General features: G+C 42.3%; 3 protein-coding genes across 3 annotated transcripts; 1 reads left to right on the forward strand and 2 right to left on the reverse strand.

The window, feature by feature from the left end:
- Window positions 1-8,601, reverse strand: TNFRSF4 (TNF receptor superfamily member 4). Its single transcript, XM_042883216.1, has 7 exons — window positions 6,899-8,601; window positions 5,029-5,151; window positions 4,575-4,676; window positions 4,116-4,182; window positions 3,371-3,603; window positions 2,909-3,034; window positions 1-2,075 (listed from the first exon to the last, which is right to left on the reverse strand). The coding sequence occupies exons 1-7, from the start codon at window positions 7,038-7,040 to the stop codon at window positions 2,008-2,010; spliced, it is 861 nt and encodes a 286-aa protein (XP_042739150.1). The 5' UTR covers window positions 7,041-8,601; the 3' UTR covers window positions 1-2,007.
- A 79-nt stretch (window positions 8,602-8,680) lies between these two features.
- Window positions 8,681-22,100, reverse strand: SDF4 (stromal cell derived factor 4). Its single transcript, XM_042883215.1, has 7 exons — window positions 21,976-22,100; window positions 20,299-20,647; window positions 15,305-15,441; window positions 14,983-15,096; window positions 12,503-12,661; window positions 11,373-11,548; window positions 8,681-10,532 (listed from the first exon to the last, which is right to left on the reverse strand). Exons 2-7 carry the CDS (start codon window positions 20,604-20,606, stop codon window positions 10,356-10,358), a joined length of 1,071 nt encoding a protein of 356 aa, XP_042739149.1. The 5' UTR covers window positions 20,607-20,647; window positions 21,976-22,100; the 3' UTR covers window positions 8,681-10,355.
- Window positions 22,101-22,550: 450 nt separating this feature from the next.
- Window positions 22,551-27,996, forward strand: B3GALT6 (beta-1,3-galactosyltransferase 6). The gene has a single exon (XM_042883385.1). The coding sequence runs from the start codon at window positions 22,794-22,796 to the stop codon at window positions 23,826-23,828; it is 1,035 nt and encodes a 344-aa protein (XP_042739319.1). The 5' UTR covers window positions 22,551-22,793; the 3' UTR covers window positions 23,829-27,996.
- Window position 27,997: the final 1 nt, after the last annotated feature.

Raw genomic sequence — 27,997 nt, forward strand, 5'->3', positions numbered from 1 at the left:
TACACTTCATATATAATACAAATGTTTACATACATTGTATACGCACTTCAAAATAGGAAGCCAATAAGTATACCATATGTATAACATATAACAAAACATATGTTTAAAAACATGAATCACAACCAGCAGTATTCTTGAATACATTTCCTTCTGCATACTTTGGCATATGCTTTAATACCATGTGTATAAAATACCTATTACATCTAACAAGTTACCTACTAAGGAGTATTTGATGTGAAAAATACATCTGAATGATATAAATCTCAAGTTCACTTAAACTTTTTACACACTGAGGTATTCAAATTACAGCAAAAGCTATCCACAGTAACATGTCAGTTTTTTCCTCAGGCATTACATTTTCAGTATGCTGTCTGAAGTGTTCTCTCCAAGACAGATTCTGATTCACTTGTGAAGAAAACACCACAACAGAAGTAAAATTCATTTCATACAGCATGCAGGCAAACAACCAGGCCTGCTTCAACTGCACACAAGCCATGTGAAGAACATTTCTTCAGTTCTGAATGGAGGTTCCATTGACATTCAAGGTGAGCATCCACACAAGCAGTCAAAGCATGGTTTGTGCACCTATCCCCTGTTACGTGATCTTCATACACCTTTGTTACAATGCAACCCTTGTAGATCCATATGCACAGTGCTGTTAAAAGTTCAGCTCTTCTTATTAAGAAGTGAACATCCAGGGAGTTACTGTCACTAGGTTATCACTCACCAGCAGAAGTTCTATATGTCCATGTACATGCACTCAATTTAAGATATAAGAAGGTTTTCTGGAAACCCAAATCTACTGTCTGGAACCAAGCTTGCTCCTGGGTTTCTCCCTGCATCCACATTACTTTGAAGCAATCAATCAAACCCCACAAAAGCAGTTTAAAGCGTTTTACTGCAGAGAAGTCGAAGCTGGACTGAAGCAGCCTTGCTGGGGACAGCCACACCAGGGTGTTCAGCACAACAGAACATCCACAGAGAGGAAGCAAGAAGTACGCTGACTGCACAGAGTTTATAGACAAAACATGAGTTATTCACAGCAACTCCTGAAGTCTAAAGCACAGACAAGTTGTATCCTGCCTTTCCCCCTACTCCAAACTACAGTTTCCATTAATAACATTCTAAAAGAAGAAACCATTCCCTTTGCCTTCTGGCAGCAATCACACAGATTTTACTTTTGATACGCATGAGAATGTCTACAGATGTTCTGAACAATTGGAGAGCTTGAGCTGTTTTGAAGTCATGAATAATTCTATTTGATGGTCTATAGGGATACTGCTCAATACCTAACATGACATTCTCTCAAGGTCTGCCTCGGAGACAGGCAGAAAAGAAAGAAGTGGCACTAAATAGCCATTTATCAACAGTCACTTAAAAACCACCACCAGAATTGGCAGCTGTGACAACTGCCTCTGGAGGCACGGATGTCATATACTGCTCATTTTGAGTGAGAAGCAAAAAAGCTGAAAAAATGGAAGCGCAAAAGAAGCTGGTTAGGTTCATTTGTGGAGATTCTCCACCTAAAAGGCAAAGAACTCCATTGGGAGTCAGCCTGAAACACTCAAAAGGGCTGCACTGAGATGTGCTCTGCTTAGCATCTCGGAGTGGCAAGACAAGATAGAAGTCTAGTTATTAAAGCAGGTCTTTTGATTTTCTGCTTGTCCATCTGCTCAGTGATTACTGCTTACTGCTTCATAAAGATTTCCTGCTTTCCAAAGACAACAGGCTCCCATTACATATATGATTGGTTAGAAATGCACAAAGGACTGTAGGACACAAATGACAAGCTTGGCAGCAGCAACGCTGCATGTAGGAGCTAAGGAGAAGGAATCATGGCTCACTAAGAACAGCTATGATGCCTAAGGGCCACTCAGTGAGACCCAAAGGAACTGAAGCACAATTGAACAGTTAACACCCACCCACACATACAGCAACTGAAAGTTCTGTCACATTCGTTACAATCGACTGGCTCAGAAATGCAGGATGCAGTAAAGTGATGTGGATTCAGTTTTTTATGAGACTGGAATTGGAGTCAACTTGTTCTTCCTGGATAGGAATTCGAAAGCTCCTTTCTGAAAGACAGAAAACAGAAATACTGTACAAAGTAGAAGGGGAAGGAAAAGGAAAGTCACGGACTTCCCTGGTTTCATGGATGCATAGGCAGCTATAGGTGACATTTGGATCAGTGGTTGTCCTTCCTGTCTGTCCTAGCAAAGAACAAGTGTAGGAAACAAGGAAAACACACTTTACCACTGCTCCATGAGGAAGACAAGGCAAAAGCCAGACTGCCATTTAATTACAAACAGAAGTCAGTTCTTCTCAGTCAACCTTTCCTGTGTTTGCAAGAGTCACATGAAGAATTCACTGTCACGTAGGAAAAATAACTATAATTTGCTCCCTAAAAAAAACCACAAACTTGCTTTTGGATCCTCACTGCTCTGAATAGAATTCCATGCACAGACTGATTTCTCTTTTTGATGTTGGTGGGGTTTTTTTTGTTTTGGTTTGGTTTTTTTTTTTTGCAGGGACAATGGGGGAAAGAACATGAGATAAAAATCAGAGAGGAAGAAGAACATAAATCAAGTCAAACAGTTAATGATGTAAACGCTCCAAGGATTCACACCAAAAGCTGTACAGGAAAAATTTCACACCATTTCCATCCACACATGGTAAACTCAATCCTTCTGCATAGCAACAGAAAAACAAATCTCTGCTTTATAACACCACCAACCTGAGGCTGTATGTCCTTCAGCACATCAGGACTAACATTAAACGTGGGCATTAAGCACAGATAATGCTGTCATACTCAGCCAAGTAGACTTCATGATGGAAATGACCAAAGGCCAAGCAAAGGGCCCTGATTATTCTCTTTCCTATATATTTTTCACCCTAAAGAGCAACTTACTTTGATGGTCGTTCCTGCAAGGCCTCCTCTTGTTCTCTCTTTTGGCTGCTTGGATAATCAACATGAAAATGGATATTCCAGATACGATAAGCAGTATCAGACAAATCAGGATAAGTGATAGAGACCCTGCAAAAACAAAACAGAAGAAAAAAAAAATATTAACAAAGACGATTTTAGATGGAATTTCCACAGCTTTCTAGCTTCAAAAGAAGGAACCTGGAACTTCAGATCTCATCTAAGCAATCAGCTAGAGCAACAATAACCCTGAACCACAAAGCCCAAGAGTCCCACATATCGAGAACACTAGCAGATAGTCTGGAACCCTGTACAGGCCTTCCTTAAAGACTGTGTAGAATATAGATAAGTGTTCTGAGAAAGACTGATTTCTGATGAAATCAGCTTCAAGTGAAAATTCTCAACCAGCTCTCAGAGTGACTATGCTCGGTCATTCCCTCTCCTTACCCCAGTTAGTGCCTGTGGGGCTCTTTGCATCCGGGCAAACAACAAAAGGGTTCACACTGGGTTTGGAGGGTGAAGGCACTGCAGTCGATGTATTATTCCTGTAGTAGTTGGTGGAAAGATGCAAAGTAGGTGTTGCACTTTGAGAGGTAGCTGGCTGTGTCCCATTGTCACTGCAAACAGCATTATCTGATTTTGTCCCTGCTCGAAGAGTCTTTTTCCCAATAGCGCTGCAGCTAGAAACGTAAAATACATTACTTAGCTTTTCAAGTAGTTACAGTAATGACTTTATAAGCCACCTCCGTGGAACAAGTGAATGAAAGCCTGTGAACCTTGTTTTATCAATGCAAACTTGGCCTTCAGCTTTTCTAGGTTCTACAGATATGTAAATAAGAATTAAGTTCATCAAAAGCTATTAGTGGAAAAAATGAAGTGCTGCTTTACTGGCCGTCTGTGCACTCAACAGCCTTGAACAGCAGCATTTGGCAAGGGAACTTTTTGTTATAGACATCTCTAGATTTTAAAAAGGGGCTGCATATATTGTTGCTCCCTGTGAAAAGAGAAAAGGGCAGAAGGTGGATGGATGCCTCAAATCAGTGCACAGACCACTCAAGACTCCTGGGTGATCAGCAACACAGTTTTACTGCATCCACTGCTGGTTTATCGTACAGATCATGACTTGAGCATTAATTGCTACAGAGTAAAACTCAAACTTTGTTCTGAAAGTGTTGGGATGAGCAATACATACTTAGTCCAAGGCCGACAGCTTTCATTTCCTCCTGGGGAATAAAACCCATCAGGACACATTAAGCACACTGAAAGAAAAAAGCAGAATTTGAGTTCAGTTAGCAATGTAACTGGATAGCAGCTCTGTGGTAGTTACACTAACAGCTTCTAGAACAGATCCAACAAAACCCACAGGCTACAGAAACAGTAATCTACCCTGGGACAGAAGTGACACAACATGCTCAGGGGTTCATTTTAGTCTGCGACTCGCAAGGATTTCTCTACAGGCTAATTATGGATATTAATGGACAGAACATTACCATTTCTGATAGCTCAAATTGCAGAGCAGCAGTTTGCACAACTGCCCTGCTATAATACTTACTTTGAGATTCCAATTAAACAAACGATGACAGCTTTTGTATTAGAAAAAGCAACATCTGAAGTGGAGGCAAGAAGTCAGTCTCATACATCCCTAACTTACCACTTCCCAGCGCATATCTGACATCTGGCATGTAACCAGGAATACACTTGCAAATTCTGTCAGAGGTCTTCTCACACTTCTTCACTTCCACGCTTCCCTTCTCTACGAACAGCAGAATAAAGGAGAAAGGAAAATTGAAAGCATCAATTAACCACCACTCAGGGCCTATCAGTTGTGTGTAGAAACAATCTGCAGGCGCTGCAGAGGACAAAGTTCAACAGCAACACTTGAGATATCAGTTTTCAGGCAGTACAAGCCTGCTTTCCTCCACCAATATCAACCAGGAGACATCAGCTATTAAACTGATAGCCCATCAAGTTTTTGGACTTCACCTTCTCAGGAGACAGGCTGTATGACATCAGCCTTTGGGAAGCTCGAGAAGATGAGAAAGCATATGAAGACCAACTCCCTCCCAAGTTCATATCCAGAACTGAGCACAGTATAACTGACTTACTAGTGTCACAGACTGTACAACTCCTGCAGAAGCTGTGATTGTGCTCAGTGCTAAAGTAATTGTCTTGACAGGGGGCACAAACTGTGTCTGCTGTTGCTGTGCAGCGGCTTCTCATTCTTTCACCTAAAATACAGACAACATAGAAGGAAGAACTGATTGTTATAAGGAGGAAATCCTCTTCGTTGTCACGCACTAGAACAAATTGTCCAGGAAGTCAGAGTTTCACTTACAACTCTGACTGAAATATTCAGCAGATTTACACATGCTAGAACCCCTAGAATTGTTGCTCTATATAGCATCAGCTATAAATTAAGCAGTGAAAGCAGGCTAGTAGAAGCCAGGCAATTTGCAAAGACTTGAGAGCACAGATGAGTCTCCCAGTGCACCTGAAGCATCATTTCTCCAGACCACTTCTTCATTCGCTACTGGAGTTTCCAGCCAGTGTCAGTTGGAGAAAGCAAAAAAAAAACAAACCACTTTTTAATCCTAGTATCATCTGTTATCTGTGTAAGGCTGTAGCTTTCTGTGACAGATCCTGCCTTCCATTGTGAGATAGCTCATGCAATTCAACTCAAAGCTGGCATTCTTAAAGCACACTAGACATGAATGAACGGGGCTGTATTTTGATTCTCATCTGCATTAGCATCAGTAGCAAATACATTACCAGCTCCACTTCATACACAGAGACAGAAAAGATGGAAGGCAGGCATTTCTTGCGACTCCAAAGACCATAGGTACATTACATACTCCGTTTATAACCCAGCTAACACTTGCACCCATAGATACTAATCAGTATCATATCAAGCACAATTACAGAAGGTCAGATTTATGCACTGGGATGCCAAGGTTAGCAAGCAAAACCACTTGCCCAAAATGAGACAGCAGATTAACGGCCAAGTTCAGAGGAGTCGAATTCCTCTATCTAGTTTCTCCTCATACAGCATAAGCTGCAGGAACCGTGATCAGCTTGAATGACCAGGAGTCTTCCAGCTGAAGTTAAATACTACCCTTAACTAATCCTTATCCTCACACGTTGTTTCTTTCATTTTGATCCTCCACCTTGTAGGTCAAGGAGAAACAAAATAATTGAAATATAAGCAATCTTGTATATCTGCATGCAAGTATAAATTTCCTTAAACTGAGCCCAAAAACACTCAGGTTTCCATAGTTTTGGGAATAAGGCAGTAATGAGACTGCCTCAAGTTTTAAGTTTCATACTGAAGGCCAACTTATCGCAACTGGCATCTGAAGACAACACCATGTTCAATTTCTACTGCAACAGACTGCATAACATCGATTTTGTGTGGTAGACAGTCATGAAAATAGAAAGCACCTTTGTAGAATCTGCTCACAGACTAACAAGAACAGAAAATTGGGTGTTTCTCATTTACAGTTCTTCAATTTTTGTTTAATAGTGTAGCTTTTTCCTTAAAAAAAAACAAACCACCAAGCCTTAAGTAGAAAAAGCCTTGCTAGAAAAAAAGTTTCTAAAACATCTACAGCAAGAGAATAACCTAAAGTTTTATTTGCCATTATTCAAGATTTCTGGGTTGAAATTCTTTTTAGTAGGTAACTCCTACCACCTTTTCCCAGATAACACTCCCACAGTGAAAATGCACCGCACTGACACAGGAGGGAAACTGAGCCACAGAAATGAAATGCTGTATCCCTGGAGAAGGTTCATAAGTTCAGTAAGCTACAAGATAACCTGTCCTCCTAAAGCGATGAACATTCCTCAATTAGTTTTTTCCCCATGTTATACTTCCTAACTCGAATATTTTCATCAAGATATTTTCTACCACTTGCAAGTTATTAATTGATTGATATCATATCAAACAAGTACCATAACCATACAGTGAAGGTTACTTACCAGGTGCACAGTCCTTGCAGCATTTTGTACCAAAGGGATATTCATGTTCTTTGCATTTCGAACCCAAGCAATGGGTAAAAGTGACCACCAACAGCAAGAACAGAACAGGAGAAAAATGCAAGTAAAAACCTGCAGCCACCATCACGTAACCCTACTGTCCTGGGAAAGGAAGCTCTGTTTTCTCAGCAGCAAACTCCTGGAGGAGCTGATTGCAAACCACTGGCAATCAGAACAAATTCTTATGTCAGCTGCTGGGAAATTCCCAGTATGTGTTCCACGCCCTCACGTTTCTTCCCACCCCCTGGCAAGCCCATCTTTTGTAGTTCAGAACTGTATTCAAGGGCAGAAAGACAGCAAGCTAAGTAGCAGTATTACAAGAAGGCTATAGCTTAGTCTTAAAAGAGCGTGCCTCTAGCCACATCTCTCTGCCAACTGCTAAAGCACAGTTTCAACATCTGGAGAAGTAGAAGAGACACTCCTTGTTATTGTGAAGAGATTTAAAGCAATAGAAACAACACTAGAAAACCGTTACATATCAGAGCCACAGGTAAAATGAAACAGCACACAGAGACTCACTCCTTAACAGGCAAGTAACAGACAGATTCTCTGCCCTCAGTGTCATGTAACAGCAGATCTATCACTTCTACTCCTGCATAAAACCCAACATTGTTAGTACCTTTCTCTGCTTAGGAAGTCACCTCCGTATCATCCTCCAAACTAGCACAAGCTGAGATGCACTTGCACAGTACTCATCTGGACTTGCAACGTCACACACCCTGCACTGCCATCGGAGAGAGGTATGTATGCTGCTGACTCAAAAATAGAGACTGGTGTCACTTTTACCATTTGCTCCAACGGAGGGAATTTTTTTCTGGTAGAGGTGTGCTCTGTGAAAGCAAAGGATGCAATATTTACGTACCAGCTACCTTTGATGCCTATTTTTACACAGCACAGGCACTGCAGTCCACCTCCCACCTAAAGAAGGACAAGTAGAGAATAAGGTGATGGCACTAGGAAATTCATGGCTCTCGTTTTTGAGGTTCATTACTGGAATCCTACTAATGCAGGACCCAAATTTAAAGGTCTTCCTCATGCCAAGAGACTTCAAACAACTCTCACATAAAGCCCAAATGAGACATTCCACAGTAACCGGGTGTTTTATTTTCATCAGTTAAGAACACATCTAGACTGCCTAAAGGGGATCTATTTCTACCTACACGTCAACATGAAAGATCCAACTGGAACAGACTTATACTTGGACTCCCAGCTGGCCCGCAGAACCAGAAAGGTCTGAACAGCAGCACCCTTGGCCTATTTTAGCTGGAATGCTGCTTTTTCATTTCTTCAATTTCTGTGAGTCTGTTTAAACGTGGCAGGGAAAACAGAGCACTAAGGCAAAAGGGTGATTTGCTACTTCTCCTGTTTTCCAAGCATTCTGGAAAACAATCAGCGTGGAAAAGAAGTCACAGCTGAAAGCCAATCCTTCCAAAAGGAAACAGAGCTGAGAGGGAAAGTAAAGCAGCTGAACTTAACCACCTTCACACTCAATCTGCATGCACGAGATATCCAGATCTCCTTCTGTAGTATTGCACTCAGTGCCACCTCAGTGGCTCTATGCCTCATGACTCAGTTATTCCCCCAGCAATATTGAGGCTCTTTTTTCCAGTAAGAAACTGAAAATGCAAACTCATGATATTCAGAAGCAAGGTATGGTTAAGAGTCTGCTACCTACATTTAAACTGAGAACTCCTAAAATGTTACATCAGCAATGAAGCACTCACATTCTTGTTAAGGATGCTTTAATACAAATGAAATTCTCCTCTGGTGGGTTTCAACTCTTCCCATTCATTGAGAAACCTAAAACCAGAACATTTCCAAACCACAAAGCAAAAATACAAAATGATGTATGTATATAAAGACTCTGAAACAAGCCATTTAACAGAAACAAACCAAATAAAAAGTAGGGCATATTGAAACAGAAAGATGGTAATGCTTATATTTACATTATATTAAGAGAATAAATTTACTCAAATATAACATCTTAATTGGATTTTTCAGGCAACCCTTCAGAAAGAGGGTTTTACAGTAAAGATGAAACCAGCGTAAAAATACTTTATTTAGACAGCAGTGGGAATGACCTTCGTGCTGCACGAGGCTGCCAGGGATTACCCCAAAAACAGACTGATTAAAAAACCCCAAGTGCTGACTGCACTTTGCTCTGTCAAAAGCCATTCAGAAGCAAAGAACGTTTTCCTCCCAACCTTAAGGTTCACGAGCTCATCAGCATCACTAATTTGCACAGAAACAAGCACCTACACCAGTCTCAACAGCCACCTTTAGTTCAGCAGGAATCATAGATCTAGGTGAAGCCCCTTGCTCTGTGCAACCTCTGAAATGCACACAGAAAAAAAACCCAGCACCAGTTTTCTTTTTAAGTAGATGCAGAAAAGATTCTCTAACATTTAAAACAGCTCTTAAAATTCCATTATGGCAGGAGAACCTGGATTAAATTCTCAACAATGCATAGCTAGGTTGAGATGCCTTGAAAAACCTACTGGATCATCACGGATGAATGAGGAATCTCAGGAATATGGCTATCATCTTTTCTCCTGATTCATGAATACCTGCAACAATTACTGGAAACAAACTGTGAGAACAGCATTTGCTGGAACTAACTCCTGTAACTGCTCAACAACAGTGCTCAATTCTTAAGTGAAGTAAAATCCAGTAAGAACTGAACCTCAGGACATAAACAGTGACAGTAACCAAGTAAGCCATTGATACTGAGTACAGATATCATTAAATGTGTATTGACTACACAGATCAGGGAACAGTAAAAAAAAGAACTGAACGTGACTGGAAAAGCACACACAGCAAGAACAGCCCAGGCAGTTGCATCCTGATACAATTTACTGATTTTCTTAATTAAAAAAACACAAAACTTTGAAATGGACGTGACCATAAACAAAATACAAACAGATGATTTGCTGAGCAAAACAGAAGTATTCCCAATCAGTCTATGAATGGATATCCTCACGAGGTTAGAACACTTATCTGAACCACAGTCCCCCTTTACAAAAGCCAACATCTTTCAGTGTTTATTGGTGATTTCCCATGGATCAGCAGCTATGAGGGCAACAATACTTAAGATGCCTCCATCAAATGCAATTAGCCAAAAGCAGCTGGAACTTCAGCTGGATTAACTGTATAAAACAGAGTGAACTCGAGCAGTCCAGTACCTGCCTCCTCATTTTTGGACTTGGTTTTTCATGTTACATACCAAAGGCAACAAAAGCTGCAGATCTTCTATATGGACGGAAGGTTTTTTAGTACAACACAGTACGCATATAACACAGATAGCAGCAAGGAAACTTGGTGAGTGTTGGGTTTTTTTTTTTTTCTTTTCTGTTTTTCAAAAGCAGGAAAGTGCTTCAGAGCTCTGGAAAAGCGAGCAAGGTCAGAACTCCTCATGGACGTTACGTGCATAGTCCATAAGCTTGCTGCCTGTGAAGTATTCGCTGTATTTCAGGATCTCCTCCAGCTCTAAGTGATGGTTTTGATTTTCATCTGCGACCGCTATCATTTGCTTCGCCTCATTTAGAGCATTGTATTCATTCATAGGATCCATATATTCCTAGAACAAGAAAATTATCAGCAATCACTACAAACGTGTATGCCTTCTGGTAGATTCTTCAGAAGTATTTGGAAAAAATCCCTACATCCACATACAACTCTAAATGCCAGGAACTAGAATCCAGACTTAAAAAGAGAATTTTCAGGTAAGAACACCCTGAAAGACAGGAGACCTCTGCTATTCTCTAGTCTGTGAGGCCCCAGGGCTGCTTCATTTTACTTTTGATACTTTTTATTTTTAAATGAACACGTTGCCAGTTACTTGTTTTGTAAGTATGACTCATTGTCCCATTAAATGAAATCGCTGGCTTCTTTTCATGCACTACAGATCCGTACAAGCATCTACATTACAAAGAAAACAAACCCTAAAAGCATACCTATGAATAATAGCAATGAATAGCTATGAATAATAGCAATGCTAGGAAAAGTCCTCCTCCTCCAAGAAAAAGCATTACAACATCCTTCTTCCAAGCACCACTGAACAGTACTCCAACCCAAGATTTGATAGACTGCTAGTTCAAATATTTCTGGACTTCATGACCTCTAGGTTCTTTACGCTATGAGAGCGGTGAGGTGCTGGAACAGCTGCCCAGAGAGGCTGTGGATGCCCCGTCCATCCCTGGAGGTGTTCAAGGCCAGGTTGGATGGGGCCCTGGGCAGCCTGGGCTGGTGTTAAATGTGGAGGTTGGTGGCCCTGCGTGTGGCAGGGGGCTGGAGATTCATCATCCTTGGGGTCCCTTCCAACCCTGGCCGTTCTGTGATCTCTAAAGCAGTCTCAATCCTGTATTTAAAAAACACCTGCTGATTTTAAGAACACTAGAACTATTTGATGGAGACTTACCTCCAGCTCCTCCATTGTGACAATACCGTCATGGTTAGCATCAATGACCTCCTCAAATTCCTTCTTTCTGTCTTTTACCCAATCATCATCAATGTCTTGGGCTTGCTGGTTCTCTACAGTACCGACAGGTAATGAAATGAACTCTGAAAGGGTAAGTTTCTTATCTCCATCTTGATCTACAACAGAAATACACAGTAACTGAAACTTACCTGTTTAATGTCTATTAGAAATGAGACATTCCTTCACATTAGTGATGTCACTAGTACAGTTGGTTGGGTTTCCACAGTCCACAATCCTGATTATGCCACAGAAGAACTGGCTACCTTTTATACCTTTGGTTAGCAGAAAGCTCAATTATGGCACCCACACAGTGTTTTAGAACCTGGCAGTATGCAAAAAACAAAGTACTCAACTGTGTCTGAAAGATACACCAGCTGGCAGGCTGGGGATTGATTTTATAGTTGCTGTTCATTTCTATTTATTTATTTTTAATTGATCTGCTGCAGCCGAAAGTGTTGGACAGCTGCATCCAGCCTCCTATCAGAATTCAAGTAAAACTCCATCTTTATCAAATCAACTACTTGCTAAGCAGGAGTTCACTTAATTATTCTTTTTTTTCCCCAAGTATGCCTAACTATTGACTCCATAGGAAAAATATCAGTGGAAATGTCAGTGAAAACCTCAGCCACGTATTTCCACTTTCAGCAGCATATATCAAAATTCTTTCACGGTTGCTATGCTGCAGAAATATAAAGCAAGCATTGCCTCCTCACAGAGCATTCACATCAACATTTTACAGTATTTTAATATTCATCAGCTGCTTTCTCCTATTGCTACAGAGACCCTACAAAGCAGCAGCACTGTAGTGTGAAGTGGTGTCAGCTGAGCTGCTCTGTAAGAAGCACTAAGAATGCCTTTGTAATATATGATGCTGTGCTGCTCTTTAACAAGCAGAGGTTAAATCTAGTCTTGAATAATATACAGGACAACTCTACAGACATGCCAGCATTTACGCTAACGGTGTATGCAGAGAGCAGAGTAAACAACACATGCCAAAATTCCAGACTGAGCCACGACACTGCAGTGATCTAACAACAGCTCCCAAGAAAACATCTATTAACATGGTGTACCCAAATCTCGGATGATTTCTTTGACCATAAACTTCAGCATTCCCCTGCTGTGCTCTGGATGAAGGAAGGATAAGAACTCTTCTTCGTTCAATAACATATCAGGAGGTGGGTTGTCAGCTTGGTACCACCGATCCTTCAGGTTATCCAACACTTCTTGTGCTAGAAATTTAAGAAGATTAAAACCATACGTTTAACCTATTCACAGGTTTTTTTTTAATATACCGTCACCTATTCATTATTGTTTAAACAAGGATGACCTATGAACCAGTTACTTCATATCTCATCTTCCAAGGAAAACTGAAACAGCGTCCTGTACTTCAGCCTAAGCATTTGAATTGTTGGAACTATGAGAGATTTGAGAGGGTAACTCCACAAAAAAAATACAGATGTTATACAAAGCACCAGCAAATCCATTTGGTTTCCAGTTAATTCAGGATATAAGCACTCATTACTCCTTTTGGCTGCCCTGTCTATTCTGTATCAAAAAGCAGGAGTTTTGGTTCTTAGCAAAATGAAGATAAATATTTCTGCTACAAAAAAGAAGCATAAGTCTAAGCACTCACATACAAATAAACACATCAGCATCAGTAATCGTTTCACAACTCTACCAATTCCACCTTACATCATACTAACGAGCATTTTTTTAAGTGAAATTGTCCTAAATTCAAATGAGGTTCATAATTTAAACATGAGTTTCCACTAAAACCACACCAGTGACTTCATGAAAAGCCACCCTGCAGCACACAGCACAAACACTGCATGCAGCCGTGGTCCTGAACGTAACCAAACAGGAAAGCAATACCTGTGCAGAGCATTCTTTCTCTGGTGTAGGCATTTTCTAAATGACACATTGGAAAAAAAAAAACACGGTCTGTGGCACGCCATATCTGTAAGATGTACTAACAAACATGAAAAATGAAGCACTAGCACCTCACAAGTCGTAAAGAGGCTCTGAAGGACCACAGTCACTGCATAACATACATATATTTAATTCAATAAGCTCTCTTTGATATCTCCAGCATGCTTTTGGTTGCATGAGTTACAACAGAAAGAGAAGAGGCATGGTAGCATCTACACTTCTTTTGAAATGATAGTTGCAATTACAAGTTAAGCCTTCAGTACGTGGTGTTTTTCTTTTATGTGAAGAGTGAGGAAATTCTTTGGACTCCTAATATGAATCTCAAAGTCAGTCTGTAAATGGAAAGATTTAGTTATTTCAAAAACACCAGTTAGCACTGGATAATCAGATTATGAAACATTAGAAGTCATAAAGACAGCCTCCCCCTCTGCCTGCTTTTCAAGTCCTTAATGAAATTCAACTGCCACTGATCAGTTGAAACCGCAATTATCTGTGTAAGTTAAATCAAGTTGTGTCCCCAGATTTGATCTGACTTCTAAACTGCAACGTGCCAGAGATCACTGTCAGCTTCCTCCTCACACCCAGACCGTGCCTTGATTCCCATGTTCAGTTATTTTCTATTGTACAGACATTAAAAGTACTTTCACACAGCACTAGAGAACAAAATAAGTTTTGCCTATCACCTTCAGCAAGCAGTAGAGTTAATTTAGTTTTCCCAAATAAGGCTTGTTGCCCAGGTAGAAAAACTATATGCATAGTTCCCATATTCAGTAAATCTTTTATCTGATGAGCATTCTTGTAAACTGTAGCTATTAACCACACTGCCATAGAACATGCTGCACAGGTGTTTCCCCTGCCACAGAACTCAAAGGCCCATTTGCATTTTAGTTGCTTTTTGATAAGTGGAAAATAAAACCCATTTTTAAATGACTAATTCCCGCAAGGAAAGGCTAAGGCTCAATGTTTTACTTAACAATAAATTTGAATACTTTTAGATGTGGGCAGGTTAATCTCAAGCATTGCCATGCTTGTAACAAGTCAGATTCAAATGAAAGTTTCAAAAGCAGTAAGGAAGAAATGATAAATCTCACTAATCTGAAAAATCTATCAGTAGAGAACTTAAATGAAACATGAAACAACTGTTAGGTAACCTGCTACTAACTTTGCAGTGCCTGTTTGAACAGAACACCATCTGACATACACAGATACCTGAGTGTGTATTTCTGCATTCATACTCCTCAGTTTTACAGCAGAAATCAGGCATTTCCAGCTACTTGTCAGCTGAAGCAACAGGGAAGCTGGTACTCCAGGTAACAGTGCAATGGTCCACAGACAGCACAGGTTAACAAACTTCAGCAGACCAAACACAGATACCTGGAACTGCTCAAATAGGAAGCAACAAATAAGGAACCAACGTTTTCAGTGTTGAGTATTTGTATCAGGAGTGCTGGGAGAGCAGATTTGACTTAGAAACAATTGTAGTATTTCTGCCTTACACATTCTACTTTAGCAACAGGCTGCAGAACAACCAAAATATTAGTCCAGTTCTGACACTCAGGCTCTAGGAAAGCAAAAGAACAGAATTCAAACAATAAACCACACTCCATCAGTCTCCACTTACTTTCTTCATCTATTTTCAGCTCTTCGTTGTTTTTGATCTTCTCTGCAATCTCTTTCTCATTAAGTCCTTTACTTGCCAAAAATTTAATTTTGTATTCATCCCAGGAAACATGACCTGTGAGAGAGAACCACACCTCAGACATGACTTCGTATGTTCAAAAGTGGGAACTTTGGGTCTCATTTCTTAACAAGACCATCACAGTAACCTTCATGAACAGTAACATGAGAACCACCACCTCATTCATTTTCCTGCTTCCTCACAGCAGAGAAACCTTGTGAAAATAATCTATTTATGTCAGAGGCAGAGGAAATACTTATCTTACCATCACCATCAGGGTCCACAGCTCGGAAATGCATTTTATTCTCTTCCACAGCTTCCTGGAAATGCTCATCTGTCTTTTCCATGATCCAGCGCTGCATCTCTTTAGCGCTTATCTTTTTATCATTATCTATATCCACCCTGTGAGAGAACAGCAAGCAAGATTTACTTCTATTCTTTTTTTAATTGAAGAGATTACATATAGGATTAATGCAGAAGACTGTACGGACTCTGGGCTTACAGCAGAAAAGCACACAAGAGAAAGCTCCCTTGTTTTTCACATCCATCTTTCTACAAGCAGATACAGCTAGTTAACTAAATTGTTCCAAAACATCCTACCATGTTTCACATTGCTGTAACTTAACTCATTTTCATACTACGTTTTTGAGCACATTTTTAGAGGGAACTACAAATACTGATGATACCCTACCGGTTCAGAATTGGCACTGCCAGCTCTTGCAGACTTTCACTACTGTGACAAATTTCTACCCTAAAAATCACCCAAACCAGTAACTCCCTCTCAATTCATCTTTCCAAATCTTTTTCCCTTGTTTCTCCAAGGTCTCTGAAGCTGCCTTTACATGTCTGCCTCGATCACGTCGTATTTTCTGCAACCATTAACAACAATGAAAGAGTAAGGTGCAATCCTTGGTGCAAGGACTTCAGAATTTCACACTCTGTACGCCTTATAAGTGGGGGAAAACAAAAATCAAGTTGCCTTGAAGACTCCTTGATCTCTGGTAGCACACTACAGGTAATACACTTTAATTCTGAAACGGGCACATTGCAAAAGCTTCACACATAGATTTGTTCCCATGATGTTAGTGCTAGCAGGCTCACTTTGCTCTGTTAAAATACACACCTGTACAGTGCTGTTGAGCAACACTGCTACACCTGTTGAGAAACACATGCTGAGAGATGAACAAAAGATGTGGCCAACCTGACAACCCACTGTTCTGCTCCATGTACTGGAGTACCAAGACAGACAGAGTGCCAAATGAGGAATGCCATTAATACTTACTTCATGAAAGAGAACAAAAGCAACAGTTGAACAAAGACAATATCCTGCCACCTCGGGGTTTTTTGTTTTTTTTTTTTTAAGCACATGATTATTTAATTACAAAGAAGGTAACAGTGTTTAAAACTGAAATCAGTAACATTTAAAAGGCAAGATTCTATTTAAAGCAAAACAAAAGCACTCTGATTCAAACAGATAAAGGCTGCCAGGCTGTTGTTTCTTTAAATTGAACTAGTCTTAACACTATTTGAAGCGTTATCACTGAAACTCAAGCTATTAAATATGAATGCATTTAAATGTCACCTAAATGTTAAAGGCTGAAGACAAATAACAACCCCAGCATCTGATCTTCTGAAACACATTATCACTGTTTTTAAACCTTGTAAACACGTCTCGACCTATTTATGCACAGACTCAGCAGCTTTTCACCAAACAACAGCAAGATCAGTACAGTGGCCACATTCCACTTGTGTCATCTTGCACTCACCAGGTGAACAATGGGGGTTTTGATACAGAACAGGTGCTACCAAATGAGAAGGGAAAACAAAGCATTTTCCAGCTCAGTGTTTTATGCTGTAGTTTGTTTGGATCAAAGCTCTCAAAGTTGCTGCTTGCACGATGTAAGTATGAAGAAAGGTAAAAAGAGAAACATCCCATTTCATGCTCTTCTGGCTCATGAAAGTACACCACTGCTCTGCTAGCACAGTACAAATCAGAGCCAGAAAACAGAACTTGATCATGCTTCCTGTAGAAGAATGATCAGTAGATCTCTGATTGAAAGCACCATCTCAAGACTGCAGGAACCTTGGGCTATCTTACACTATTTCCTGACCCGGCAGATAAGAAGGTTTCTACAAAGCCCTTCTTTTGATACAAAGAACAGCTGTTCAACACTTGTGTCTCATTTCTTAAGCACAAGCCATTAAAAATGAGACTTCCTGGTGGCCACCTGTCAAAAGCTCTGAAAGTTCCATTAATAAACAGCTGGCCACTCAGATGTGCAGATTCGTGCTTTCAGGTTCCTCAGGGGCAACGACACAACATGGGGGGAGCGGGGCAGCAGCTCACCTACAGAGCTAAAGAAAAGGCATGCCTTGATCACCAAGTACAGCCTGCTTGACGCTTGGTTTCTGCTGCATCCAAATAATGAAAAACCGATCCAGAAAACAATTTTAAAACCTGGAAGTCAAAGGGAAGTGCTACTTAAATCTAAGAGATACACAAAAGTAATCAGATGTTTATTGCCTGATCTGTACTTGTAATTTTGTTAGGAAAATACATTACTTCAAACCTTCCAAAAGCACAAAACACTCTTTTCTAACTGAACAGTACTTAATCAAAACAGAAGATATCTACAACAAGACAGCTTAGGACATTCCCATTAGGAAATGCAAACTCTATCATGTTATGAGACAAACTTGGAACTAGGCAAGGGAGCATGGGAAAGGGGGATGTGGAATGGCAGAACCAGCATTCACAGCATAAAAAATACATCAATTAACATTAAATAAAGGAAAAGTGTGTCTGTATGTGGTAGCAGTTAACAAGAAGTTGTATTTAAGCCTCTGACCTCACCTATTACCATCAAGACAAGGCACTCAGCTAACACCAAGATTTCTGCTTACAAACCACAAAACTGGAGCTGTGAGGCACTGAAAACATCAGCAAAATGCAAAGCATAGAAGGGCACTCATCTTCCAAACTCATAAAAGCAACCCTGTCACCAAAGACACTGACTGAAAAGCCATGCATATTACACTACTAAACAAAACTCCTTAATTTATCAGTTTGAATTTATGAACTTGAATTAGTACAGAGGAGAGGCGGCTCAATTTACAGCATAACTTGCCCTTAAAACCAAGGCTCACCAAACTGAATTCCAGAACCCAACGCTGTTGATTTCACAGAGTCAATGAACACCTTAGATTGGAAGCAACCTCAAAATCACCCAGATCCACCCCTGCTGCTATGGGTGAGGCCATCAACCACTGTATCAGACACTAGATCAGGCTGCTCAGTGACTTAGTGAAATCAACATCACCATAAATAGATTCAATTGCTTTCAACATCCTTCCCCTTCTTCCTTTCCTCCCATAAAGGCCCACCTATGTATGCCAAGCTGCAAGAAAATTATTTATAGATTTCCAGCTCATTTAAGCACAGACTTCAGCTTTCCTTCCCCTTCCTCACGTCACTTCAGACCCTCTCACTCACCTGCTTTGTCTGAAGGTACCAAACACCTGCCCTTGGCAGGGAATGAAGACTACGAGATGCACCTCAGGTTGCACCATGCCCTAGCTTCACAGGGCTACGTGCAAAGTATGCACTCACTTGTAACAAGTCACTTCTGTAAACAACTAAGGCTTGCCCTCCTGGTAAACAGTGACTTCTGAAACTGAAATACAGAATTATGAAATGCTCTTGCTCTTCCAGTAACATGTAAGAGCTTGAAAAACGTTTAGGAAGCTTTTCTTCCATGCTTTGCCCTTATTGTCACTAACCCTATTAGATAAGGCTTAATGCTTTGAATTGAGTTCCTTCTCTCACACTGGCACACCACTACCAAAGCTTTCATTAACTAAAAACAAGTGGAGGTTTTCTTTAAGCCTTGAAATAAAACATTCCCACAGCATTTGTACACCTGTGACTCACCAGCTTTTCCCAAATGCATTTCTCTTCACTCAGCTCTTAAGAGAACGCTTAGAAAACCAAATTCCTCACAATGTACCTATGCATTTCTAATTATCTGACAGAATCAAGGACATGAATTAAGTCAATCTGAAACCCAGATGGATTGCTTTGGCTTTAAGCTGCCAAAAACAACCTCTTTTGTAATACACACACACAGAAATGAACCTAGCTCGTAATTGTAATGCCATATTACCTGAATGTTTCCAATAAACATAGGGCAGTAAAGAAAGTGAAAGCTTCTCACCACAATCTTGCTATTTAATCTGTATATGTCCTAACAATAAAGCCAGTGGTCTGAACACCAAACCACGTGGTAAAGAACTGCAAACAGACACGGCAGCCTGGTTGTCCTACTTGCTTGGATTGTTTTTATTCACGAGAGCACAAGTTAAAAAGAATAAAAACTTAAAAAGCAGAGTTGATTGGTCCCTTTTTTCTCTGCTAATAAAAAGGCTACAGAACAAAAAAAAGTTCTGCTGAGTCTTCTCACTTCATCTCAAGTATACAAACATCTCATCAACATTACCAAGGTAATCTGTTATAAAAATAATCCTCAACAGCAATCGTGGAAAATAAAGCTAGCTCTGCCATCTAGTGGTGCTGTGCTTCAACCTGGCAGCAGCTCAGCACTGCACACCTGCTTGCTCATTCCCCCCAGGTGAGATGGGGAGGAGAATTGGAAAGGCAAGAACTCATGGGCTGACACAAAGACAGTTCAACAGGTAAAGCAAAAGGTTTTGCTTTTTTTTTTTGCACACAAGGCACTCATTCAGTACCTCCCATCTGCAGGTAGGTACCCAGCCTCTTCCAGGAAAGCTGGGCTCATTGCACACAATAGTTTCTTGGAAAGACAAATCCCATCACTCCAAACTTACAGCAGAGCAATGCAGTGTATTATTGCTGCACAAAATCCTTTCTCAAGTCATTGCACAGGCATCCTACCATTTAGAAACTCTTCCTTACTAATTCATCAGTCTATAGTACAGATGTAATACATTATTCAATAAGAAACTAGGAAAAAATAATACTACTTTTCTTATTTAAAGTACCTATGCAGATATTTCCACAAAGAAACAATACATTTATTCATAAATTTCACTAGGTCACAGCACCAATCCTGAATGAATACTGCTTGCAACTCCCAATGCTGACATTCTCAGTCCTACAGGTGCTTTATACAAGCAGGTTACTACCTACAAACACACTGCTCACAGAATAATGCCTCCCTCACCTATTATTACATTTCTTAAATATACAGAGAAATTTACAAATTTTACTCTGAAGCTTACTTGGAAAAGATGACCATGAGCTTCTTCCTGTTTTTCCTGGGTTCTGAGTCTTCCTCAAACTCTTCCATCTCTTTTCCCAGAAAAACTTCTTGATGAAATTCTTTGTTGAGATGTCCATCCATCTCCATTTTGACCCCATTCAGGTGATCTGGAGGCAAGATCTCATTCTCATCCTTACTGTCAGCTGGCTTCTCTTTGAGGGCTGAATTATTTGCAGGCCTTGCATAAACATCCATCAAAAGAAATACAAACAGAAGGGACAAATACAGAGATCCCAAACTGCAGAGGAAGGCCTGCCTTGACATCATTGTTTTTCCTTTTTATTCAAAATATTGGCTGATTAAATAATCTAAAAACAAAAAGGAAAAAACACACGCAAGTTAAAAACTGCATCATGTCATTAATAAAGCTTCTCCGCAAGCTCAGAACAACACATGGAATCACAGAATGGCCCAGGTTGGAAGGGACCTCAAGATCACAAAACTCCAACCCCCTGCCCCATGCAGGGCCACCAACCTCCACATTTAACACCAGCCCAGGCTGCCCAGGACCCCATCAACCTGGCCTTGAACACCTCCAGGGATGGACGGGGCATCACAGCCTCTCTGGGCAGCTGTTCCAGCACCTCACCACTCTCATAGTAAAGAACTTCCTCCTGATATCCAACCTAAATCTTCCCTCTTTCAACCTCCAACGTTTACCCTTGTCCCGCTATTATCTACCCTTTCAAAGAGTTGAAACTCTTTGTTTGTAGGCTCCCTTTAGGTACTGAAAAGCTGCAATAAGATCACCCTGCAGCTTTCTTTTCTCCAGGCCGCACAAGCCCAGATCCCTCAGCCTGTCTCTGCAGGGGAGCTGCTCCAGCCCTCTGATCATCTTCGTGGCTCTCCTCTGGTCCCTCTCAAACTGCTCTCTGTCCTTCCTGTACTGGGGACTCCAGACGGGGCCTCACAACAGCAGAAGATGAACAAATATATTGAAAGAATAGATTCTCTGGGGAGAGCTCTGGGCTCACACTGGGGCCCTGGGCAATCTGATCTGGTAGGGGGCAGGGGTTGAAAATGGATGGGTTTTAGGGGTCGTTTCTAATCCAAACCATTCTAAGATTCTGTGAACATGAAGCCTTGTTAAAGGAAACATATACAACAAGAAACTGAACTGCGTCAGATTTCAGCCCGCACGGCTGTAATCTCTATCAGAGGACTTTGGATTGCTAATGGCCTCACTGCTAGGAGCACCAACCCTCAGGTACTCTGTAGGAGCTGATCTGAGAGCTCAGCACAGAGGCAGCTCGGAGCACGGCGGCCTCAGCATCACCTCTACAGAAAGGCAGAACGGCGGAAAGGTGTTTTGTGGGAACACAGCGACAAGCGGCCGCAGAGCAGCAGCACGGGGCAGACACGCCTCCCGCCACCTGCCTGCCGCTGAGGGAAAACCGCTGCCACGTACGAGTCCGAAGGCCTCAGAGACAGGGAATAAACCCCACAGCCCTCACACGGACACAGAACCGCGGGGCAGAGCCGGAGGACGGGCAGGACTCGCGCCCTGAGCGGCGACCGTTAAATCTCCACAGGAGGAGGGCGCTGCCCTAACACTGCCATGCCTTCAGCACCGTGACAGAGCGCTCCTCTACAGCCTCACCACCCTCCCAACCACCCCGTCCCACAGCTCCGGTACCTGTACGGGATGCGACGGCTCCTCATACCCGGCCAGTCTCCCTCCAGCACAGCAAAAACATACAAGCAAACCCCCGGCCCGTTCCCACCCCCCCTCCTCAGGAGGTTACAGCCATAGAGAGGCGACCGGGACGAACGAGCGCTGCGCCGGAAGTGCGTCACACGCCGTGCGTGAGGGGCGGAGGCCGCCATCTTGGAGCCGGGCGGGAGGCGCGCTGAGGGCGTTTCGGCCGCCATTTCCTCTCCTGGCTCAGCCCCCCGCTGCCAGATTTTGAGGGCTCCATAAAGACGGAAGGCAGAACCCTTACTGCTGCGGCATTAAATGTATTTATTCATGTGCTGCTGGTAACTCTTGTGAAACAAGACCGTCGTTTACCCAGCTAACACACCAATGAGCTCCGCCCACCCCCTCAGAGCCCGCCTCAGCGGCCTACGTGGCGCGGCGCGCCCTCAACCAAAATGGCGGCTTCAGGGCTTCCCCTGCCCTGTTGCAAGATGGCTGCCGCCGTGCGCCGCCGTGTGTGGGCCGGGGCTGGAGGCGGGGCCGCGCCACACGGCGGCGGCGGGCGGAGCGGCAAGGGCTTCGCGCAGGGGGGCCGCGCCGAAGGCCCAGCAGGTAGGGTGGGCCTGGGCCGGTGCTTCTCTGATTAAAAAAAAGAGGCTGGAAGGTGCCGTGAAGGGCAGGCAAAGCGCGGTGAGGGCTCCCGCAGGAAGCTTGTCCCCTCTTGGAGGCCGTACCCCGCTCAGCTGCTGCCGTTCCCGCCTAAATTTTTTGGTGTGTGTGAGGGGGGAGTCCGGGCCTCGAGGCCTGCAGGCTCCATGAAGCTGCTGCGTCTGCTGTGTCGCCACAAGACGGCCCTGGGTCTGGGTGGCCTGTCGCTCTTCGCCGTGGTCCTGCTCTACCTGGCCAAGTGCACCTCTGAGGGCCTGCGGCCGCTGCCAGCCCCCCGCGGGTTGCCCCACCAGCAGCCCCCTCTGCCATGGGGTGTCAGGTGGCCGCCTGCCATCCCGCCGCCCTCCCCTCCTCAGGAGTCGGCCTTTTTGGCGGTGCTCATCACCAGTGGCCCCAAGTACACCGAGCGCCGCAGCATCATCCGCAGCACCTGGCTGGCAGCGGCCGGCCGCCCTCCTCAGCACAACATCTGGAGCCGTTTTGTCATCGGCACAGGTGGGCTGGGGGCTGAGGAGCTGCGGAGCCTGGAGCTGGAACAGAACCGCCATAGGGATCTCCTTCTCCTGCCGGAGCTGAAGGATTCCTACGAGAACTTGACCGCCAAAGTGCTGGCCACGTACGTCTGGTTGGATCTGCACCTTGACTTCCAGTTCGCCCTGAAGGCCGACGATGATACGTTTGTACGTTTGGATGTGCTATTGGAAGATCTGAGAGCCAAGGAGCCACGTCGCCTCTACTGGGGCTTCTTTTCCGGCCGTGGTCGAGTGAAATCTGGTGGGAAGTGGAAAGAGAGTGCCTGGGTGCTCTGTGACTACTACCTGCCGTATGCCCTGGGTGGAGGTTATGTGCTTTCTGCAGATCTGGTGCGCTATTTGCGGCTCAACAAAGACTACCTGAACATGTGGCAGAGCGAGGATGTCTCCCTGGGAGTCTGGCTGGCTCCAATCGATGTCAAAAGAGTGCACGATCCTCGTTTTGACACTGAGTATAAGTCACGGGGTTGCAACAATAAGTACATAGTAACGCATAAGCAAAGCATCGAGGACATGCTGGAAAAGCACCAGACCTTGGCTAAAGAAGGGAAGCTCTGTAAAGAGGAGGTTAAGCTCAGGCTTTCTTACATGTATGACTGGGGAGTGCCACCTTCCCAGTGTTGCCAAAGGAAGGATGGCATCCCCTGAAATTCTGAGGAAGGAAAAGGCAGATTATTACTGGACTCTCTGAGCTGGGTTACTGTTATGTGGAGAGAATCCCAATAACTAGGGCTTAAAAAAATTACTCAAAAGATTTTGCACGATTCATTATGTCACAATCAATGAAACCCTGAAATTCCTGAGAGCTACTGCTGTGGCATGATGTAAAGTTGTTTATAGAAGAGAAAGATATGACAAAAACCTGGAAAGGCTCACGTTACAGGATTGAAGGCAAATAGTAGGTTGCGAGATGGATAGTACAGAATTCTGGGGGAGGTAACTTGGATCAAAAGCTGCTAGAAGATTTTTAACAGATTCTATGATATATCTGCTAAAGATCATGGCAGGCCTTTACAGTATAAGATTGTGAAACTAACATCTGGTATTTATTTATTGGCAAAAAACTATTGACAGTTTGGCAAGGTTTGAAAATTCGAACGCGGCTGCAAATTGGTTGCTCTTGCCAGTGGGAACAGGTGTCTGTCACAAGCATTCAAGTAAGGAGAATGATTTTGCACCAGATATTCACGTTAGGGGAGGGAGAGAGTCTGTTCTTTGGAGAGTGCTCTGATTTACAAGAATAGAATTATTAGACCTTTCTATGTAACTTGTCTCTTTTTGTTATTGTTTTAAAGATATCTTGTACATAAATTATCTGGCAGCTACAGAGTAAATCTGTATGTAAAAAGCTGGATGAGTTACATACAGCATTTGGCAGGTAGAGTGTATTATTTGGGGGCACATAGTTATGCTACAAAGCTAGCTTTCAGTTGTTAGGCATAGATGGTGTTCTTAGCTTATTGTCCAAACCCAGTACATCTGAAGCAGCATTCCACCCAGACAGCAAATAATCCTACTGCTGCCCAGTCAGATATTGTAGCCTTCGGATTTATATTATTCTAGAGCACTTGGGTACAACATACATTAGCAGAATTAGGTCAGTGGAGGGTATTCAGAAGTCAAATGAGATTGCCCTAAACTGGCTAGCTCAGATAAGAAAGCAAACTACATATAGTCAAGATTATCCTTTATAGGCTGCTCTGGTCATCATTTAGAGAAAGGCTGTTGTTTTTCCCCTAATTTCAGCCCTGTCTGAAGACAGCCTTTTCTCTATTTCTGGAGCTGCACAGTGCTCTAAGGAAACAAATTCCCTGACAGTCCCACTCCCTCTTTCCCCCCAGCAGTATCTCCTAGTGGAACAAAAATAATTCTAGTGAAGGTCTAAGTTACTTGCTCAAGTGATATGTCAGTAAATAGGATTATTTCCCTTTGTCCTGTCTGCTCTACAAAGAATTCTAGCCCTGACGGAATTCGTCAGCATCGAGTACAGTGAGCAGTAAGCACAGACTGGACTTTCTTGACTTGTAGAACAGATCATTGGACAACTTCACCCTCAAACTTTTAGTAATTCTAACATTTTTGATGGCAGCTGCTCTAGTGCACCAATATTTTTTTCCAGTAGTGCAGAGCCACTGACTTCCAATAACCTTTGTCAGCAACAGATCCTTCAGTATGAGCAGTCTTTACTTCTGTGCCTGAATGGCACGTTCCCAACCATCAGTTCTACTGGTTGTTGCACGCTGCACTTTCATACAGTTGCCATGATCTCCTCCTCTCTCGGGGCTAGTGTCTGCTCCCACCTGCAGGAAGGCACAAATTGCAAAGGAAGAAAACAAATCATTGCCAGTATCTTTGGCTTCATTGCTTAAATTAGCAAGTTAGCAATTTGTACCAAAGGAATAGAGGATGTTATTTTGTTATTTTTTTTCCTGTTTTGATTAAATTACTGGGGATTAAGAGAAGTCTTCTGCAAAGGATGATTCTCTAGTAGGAAAATCCGAATGAATCCAACTTCCCTCTGAAACAAATTTAACAAAATAAGATACTGGAAATAAGTTACTTTAGTGTGTGTCCATTCCAATGCATGTCCACGTATTGACAAGCAGATGTGCTTTTCAGCAAGTTGTATCATTCCAAAACAATGATTTAATGCTAAACAAGATTACAGGAAATTTAAATCGGTTCCAGCGTTTTATAAATACCTACTTGTTATTTGGGGTAAAGCAGTATTGTGTGTATGTATGTGGTTAAATGCTTGTAATGTGAGTATTTATAAATACTGAGAACATGTTATGTGTAGGAAAAGTAAGGTAGGTAAGTGTCATATTTTAGATTTGTTTACAGAAGTACTTCAGTGTCCATGGGAATCGTGTATCAAGCGGTGCTTGAGAATGTTGGTGTACAGGCTGTTGTTTCAAGTCCTGGGATCTGAAGAGCAGGCCAGAAATCTGCTGCGTGTCTCTGGAGCTGAGAGCGTGCTGCTCAGCACCTCAACCCATGTCCACGTTGGTGGGAGTTGTTTACAGTGCTGGCACTTGCTGCCCCTGACATTTGTGACGGGGGCAGCATTAAAAAAGGAGGAGTGCTGAGTGCCCTTCTGATCTCTGACCGTGGAAAACACGATGCACGCAAATACTTGACAGTTGTGAAGTTCTCTTGGGCAGTTTCTTACATCTTTAGGTAGCTGGAGATGATCTGATACTTGAACAACCACAGAGTAACTGTTGTTTCTTTTAAGTCGTGATGAGGAGGCTGACCTCAGTGGGTCCAGCAGCTGGGGGGGTGTTTCTCTGCTTCTGGGAAACAGTTTGTTGGTCTGCATCAGCTAGATCAGAAGTTCTGTTGCAAAACCTGAAAACAGAATCACCCAGAAACAGATTTATTTTTTATGGCATTCCTATTGACAGCAGCTTATTGGTACGTTGGCTTTTTGTCTTTTGTCGTGCTTCTGCTAGTTTCTCAATTTTCTATTCATAAGCACTTTGTGCTTTTAATAGTATTGGTATTGTGCAGAACAGTGAGCACTTGAGCTTTTCTGGATATCAGTGATGACACTGATGCATTCTCGTGCAGAGTTTATAAGTTCATATTGGTATCCATACAGGACTACCACCGAATCGATCTGCAAGACCATCCAGCTGTTAATTATCATCAGGTTCTTCAAAAAAACAAATAAATCCGGTATTTAGCCTTCTTACAGAGGCAACAAATACAACAAGAAATTGATTGTGAGATATTTTCTCCGGCTGTATCTAAATCTTGATACTGATATTTAAAGCTGACAATGGCATAAACTCAACTAGAAACTAGATTTTATTTGGAAGTGGTACAACACCTCATTCTCCTTTAGCGTGTAAGAAGGACTGGCTAAATCATTCATTTCAATGTTAAATTGTTCCACTAAAAACCCTTGTGTTTCCAAGAATTCCTACAGTTTCAATTAAGAAGCCAAACTTATAAATACCATTCCTCAAGCTGAACACTTCCTTTCCCAAAGTTCAGTCTCGTCCATGTGATATTTGCTCAAATACAGCTCCTGCATGTCATGCTTCTGACAAACGTTACATTTTCTGTAGTTGAAATACCTCATTTTGAACATTTCAGTCTGTATTCCTCACCTGTTAACGCTATGCTTGGGGGTGGGGATCTCCATTCAGCTCTAGCTTGGCAGATTAAAGAGCACAGCAGGGCAAGGTGATTCAGGTTTGCATTTCTGTTCCTTACTGTTCAGCTCCAGCATCAGAGTTGAAACATGTTCTTGCCATCGCTGCCTGCTCGACAAACTGTCAACACCTTTACTGCTCCGTGTTTAATTTAGAACACGCTGCCTGCAAGACTCCAATCTGTTGCTACACGTACCTGTGCAAGATACGCTTTTGCCCTGGAACTGGATCTACTTTATGCCAACATAACATGCCTGCTGTTCCTTTCTAATACAGTCCACTTAGGTAGTGTCCAGTAAAACATGGAGCTAGAGCTGTTCCCTGTAGCCTGCGTGAAGCTGAAGGATGCTATGTGATAAGTGTGCCTTTATGAAAGGGAATGGGGGTACTGTGCTGAGTATATTTTTAACAGCTGAATGAAATTGCACTTTTTTTTTTTGCAGCTATAAACTTGCTGTTTGGGAGTAGGGAGTGGCACAGTATTTGCTCAGCATTTACATAGGGAATAAACTGCTAGAAACCTGCGATTGATTGTGACAACATTGGTAACTGTATAAGTATACTGTATAGGTATTTATGTCCTTCCATACGTGCTGTTACTGGCCAAAGGGTCTGTGTGCTGTGATTTTTAATAAAAAAATACTTTTGCTGTAG

Source organism: Lagopus leucura, unplaced genomic scaffold, assembly GCF_019238085.1.
Source record: "Lagopus leucura isolate 7727_CA_CO unplaced genomic scaffold, USGS_WTPT01 Super-Scaffold_100037, whole genome shotgun sequence".
NCBI classification, from domain to species: Eukaryota; Metazoa; Chordata; class Aves; order Galliformes; family Phasianidae; genus Lagopus; species Lagopus leucura.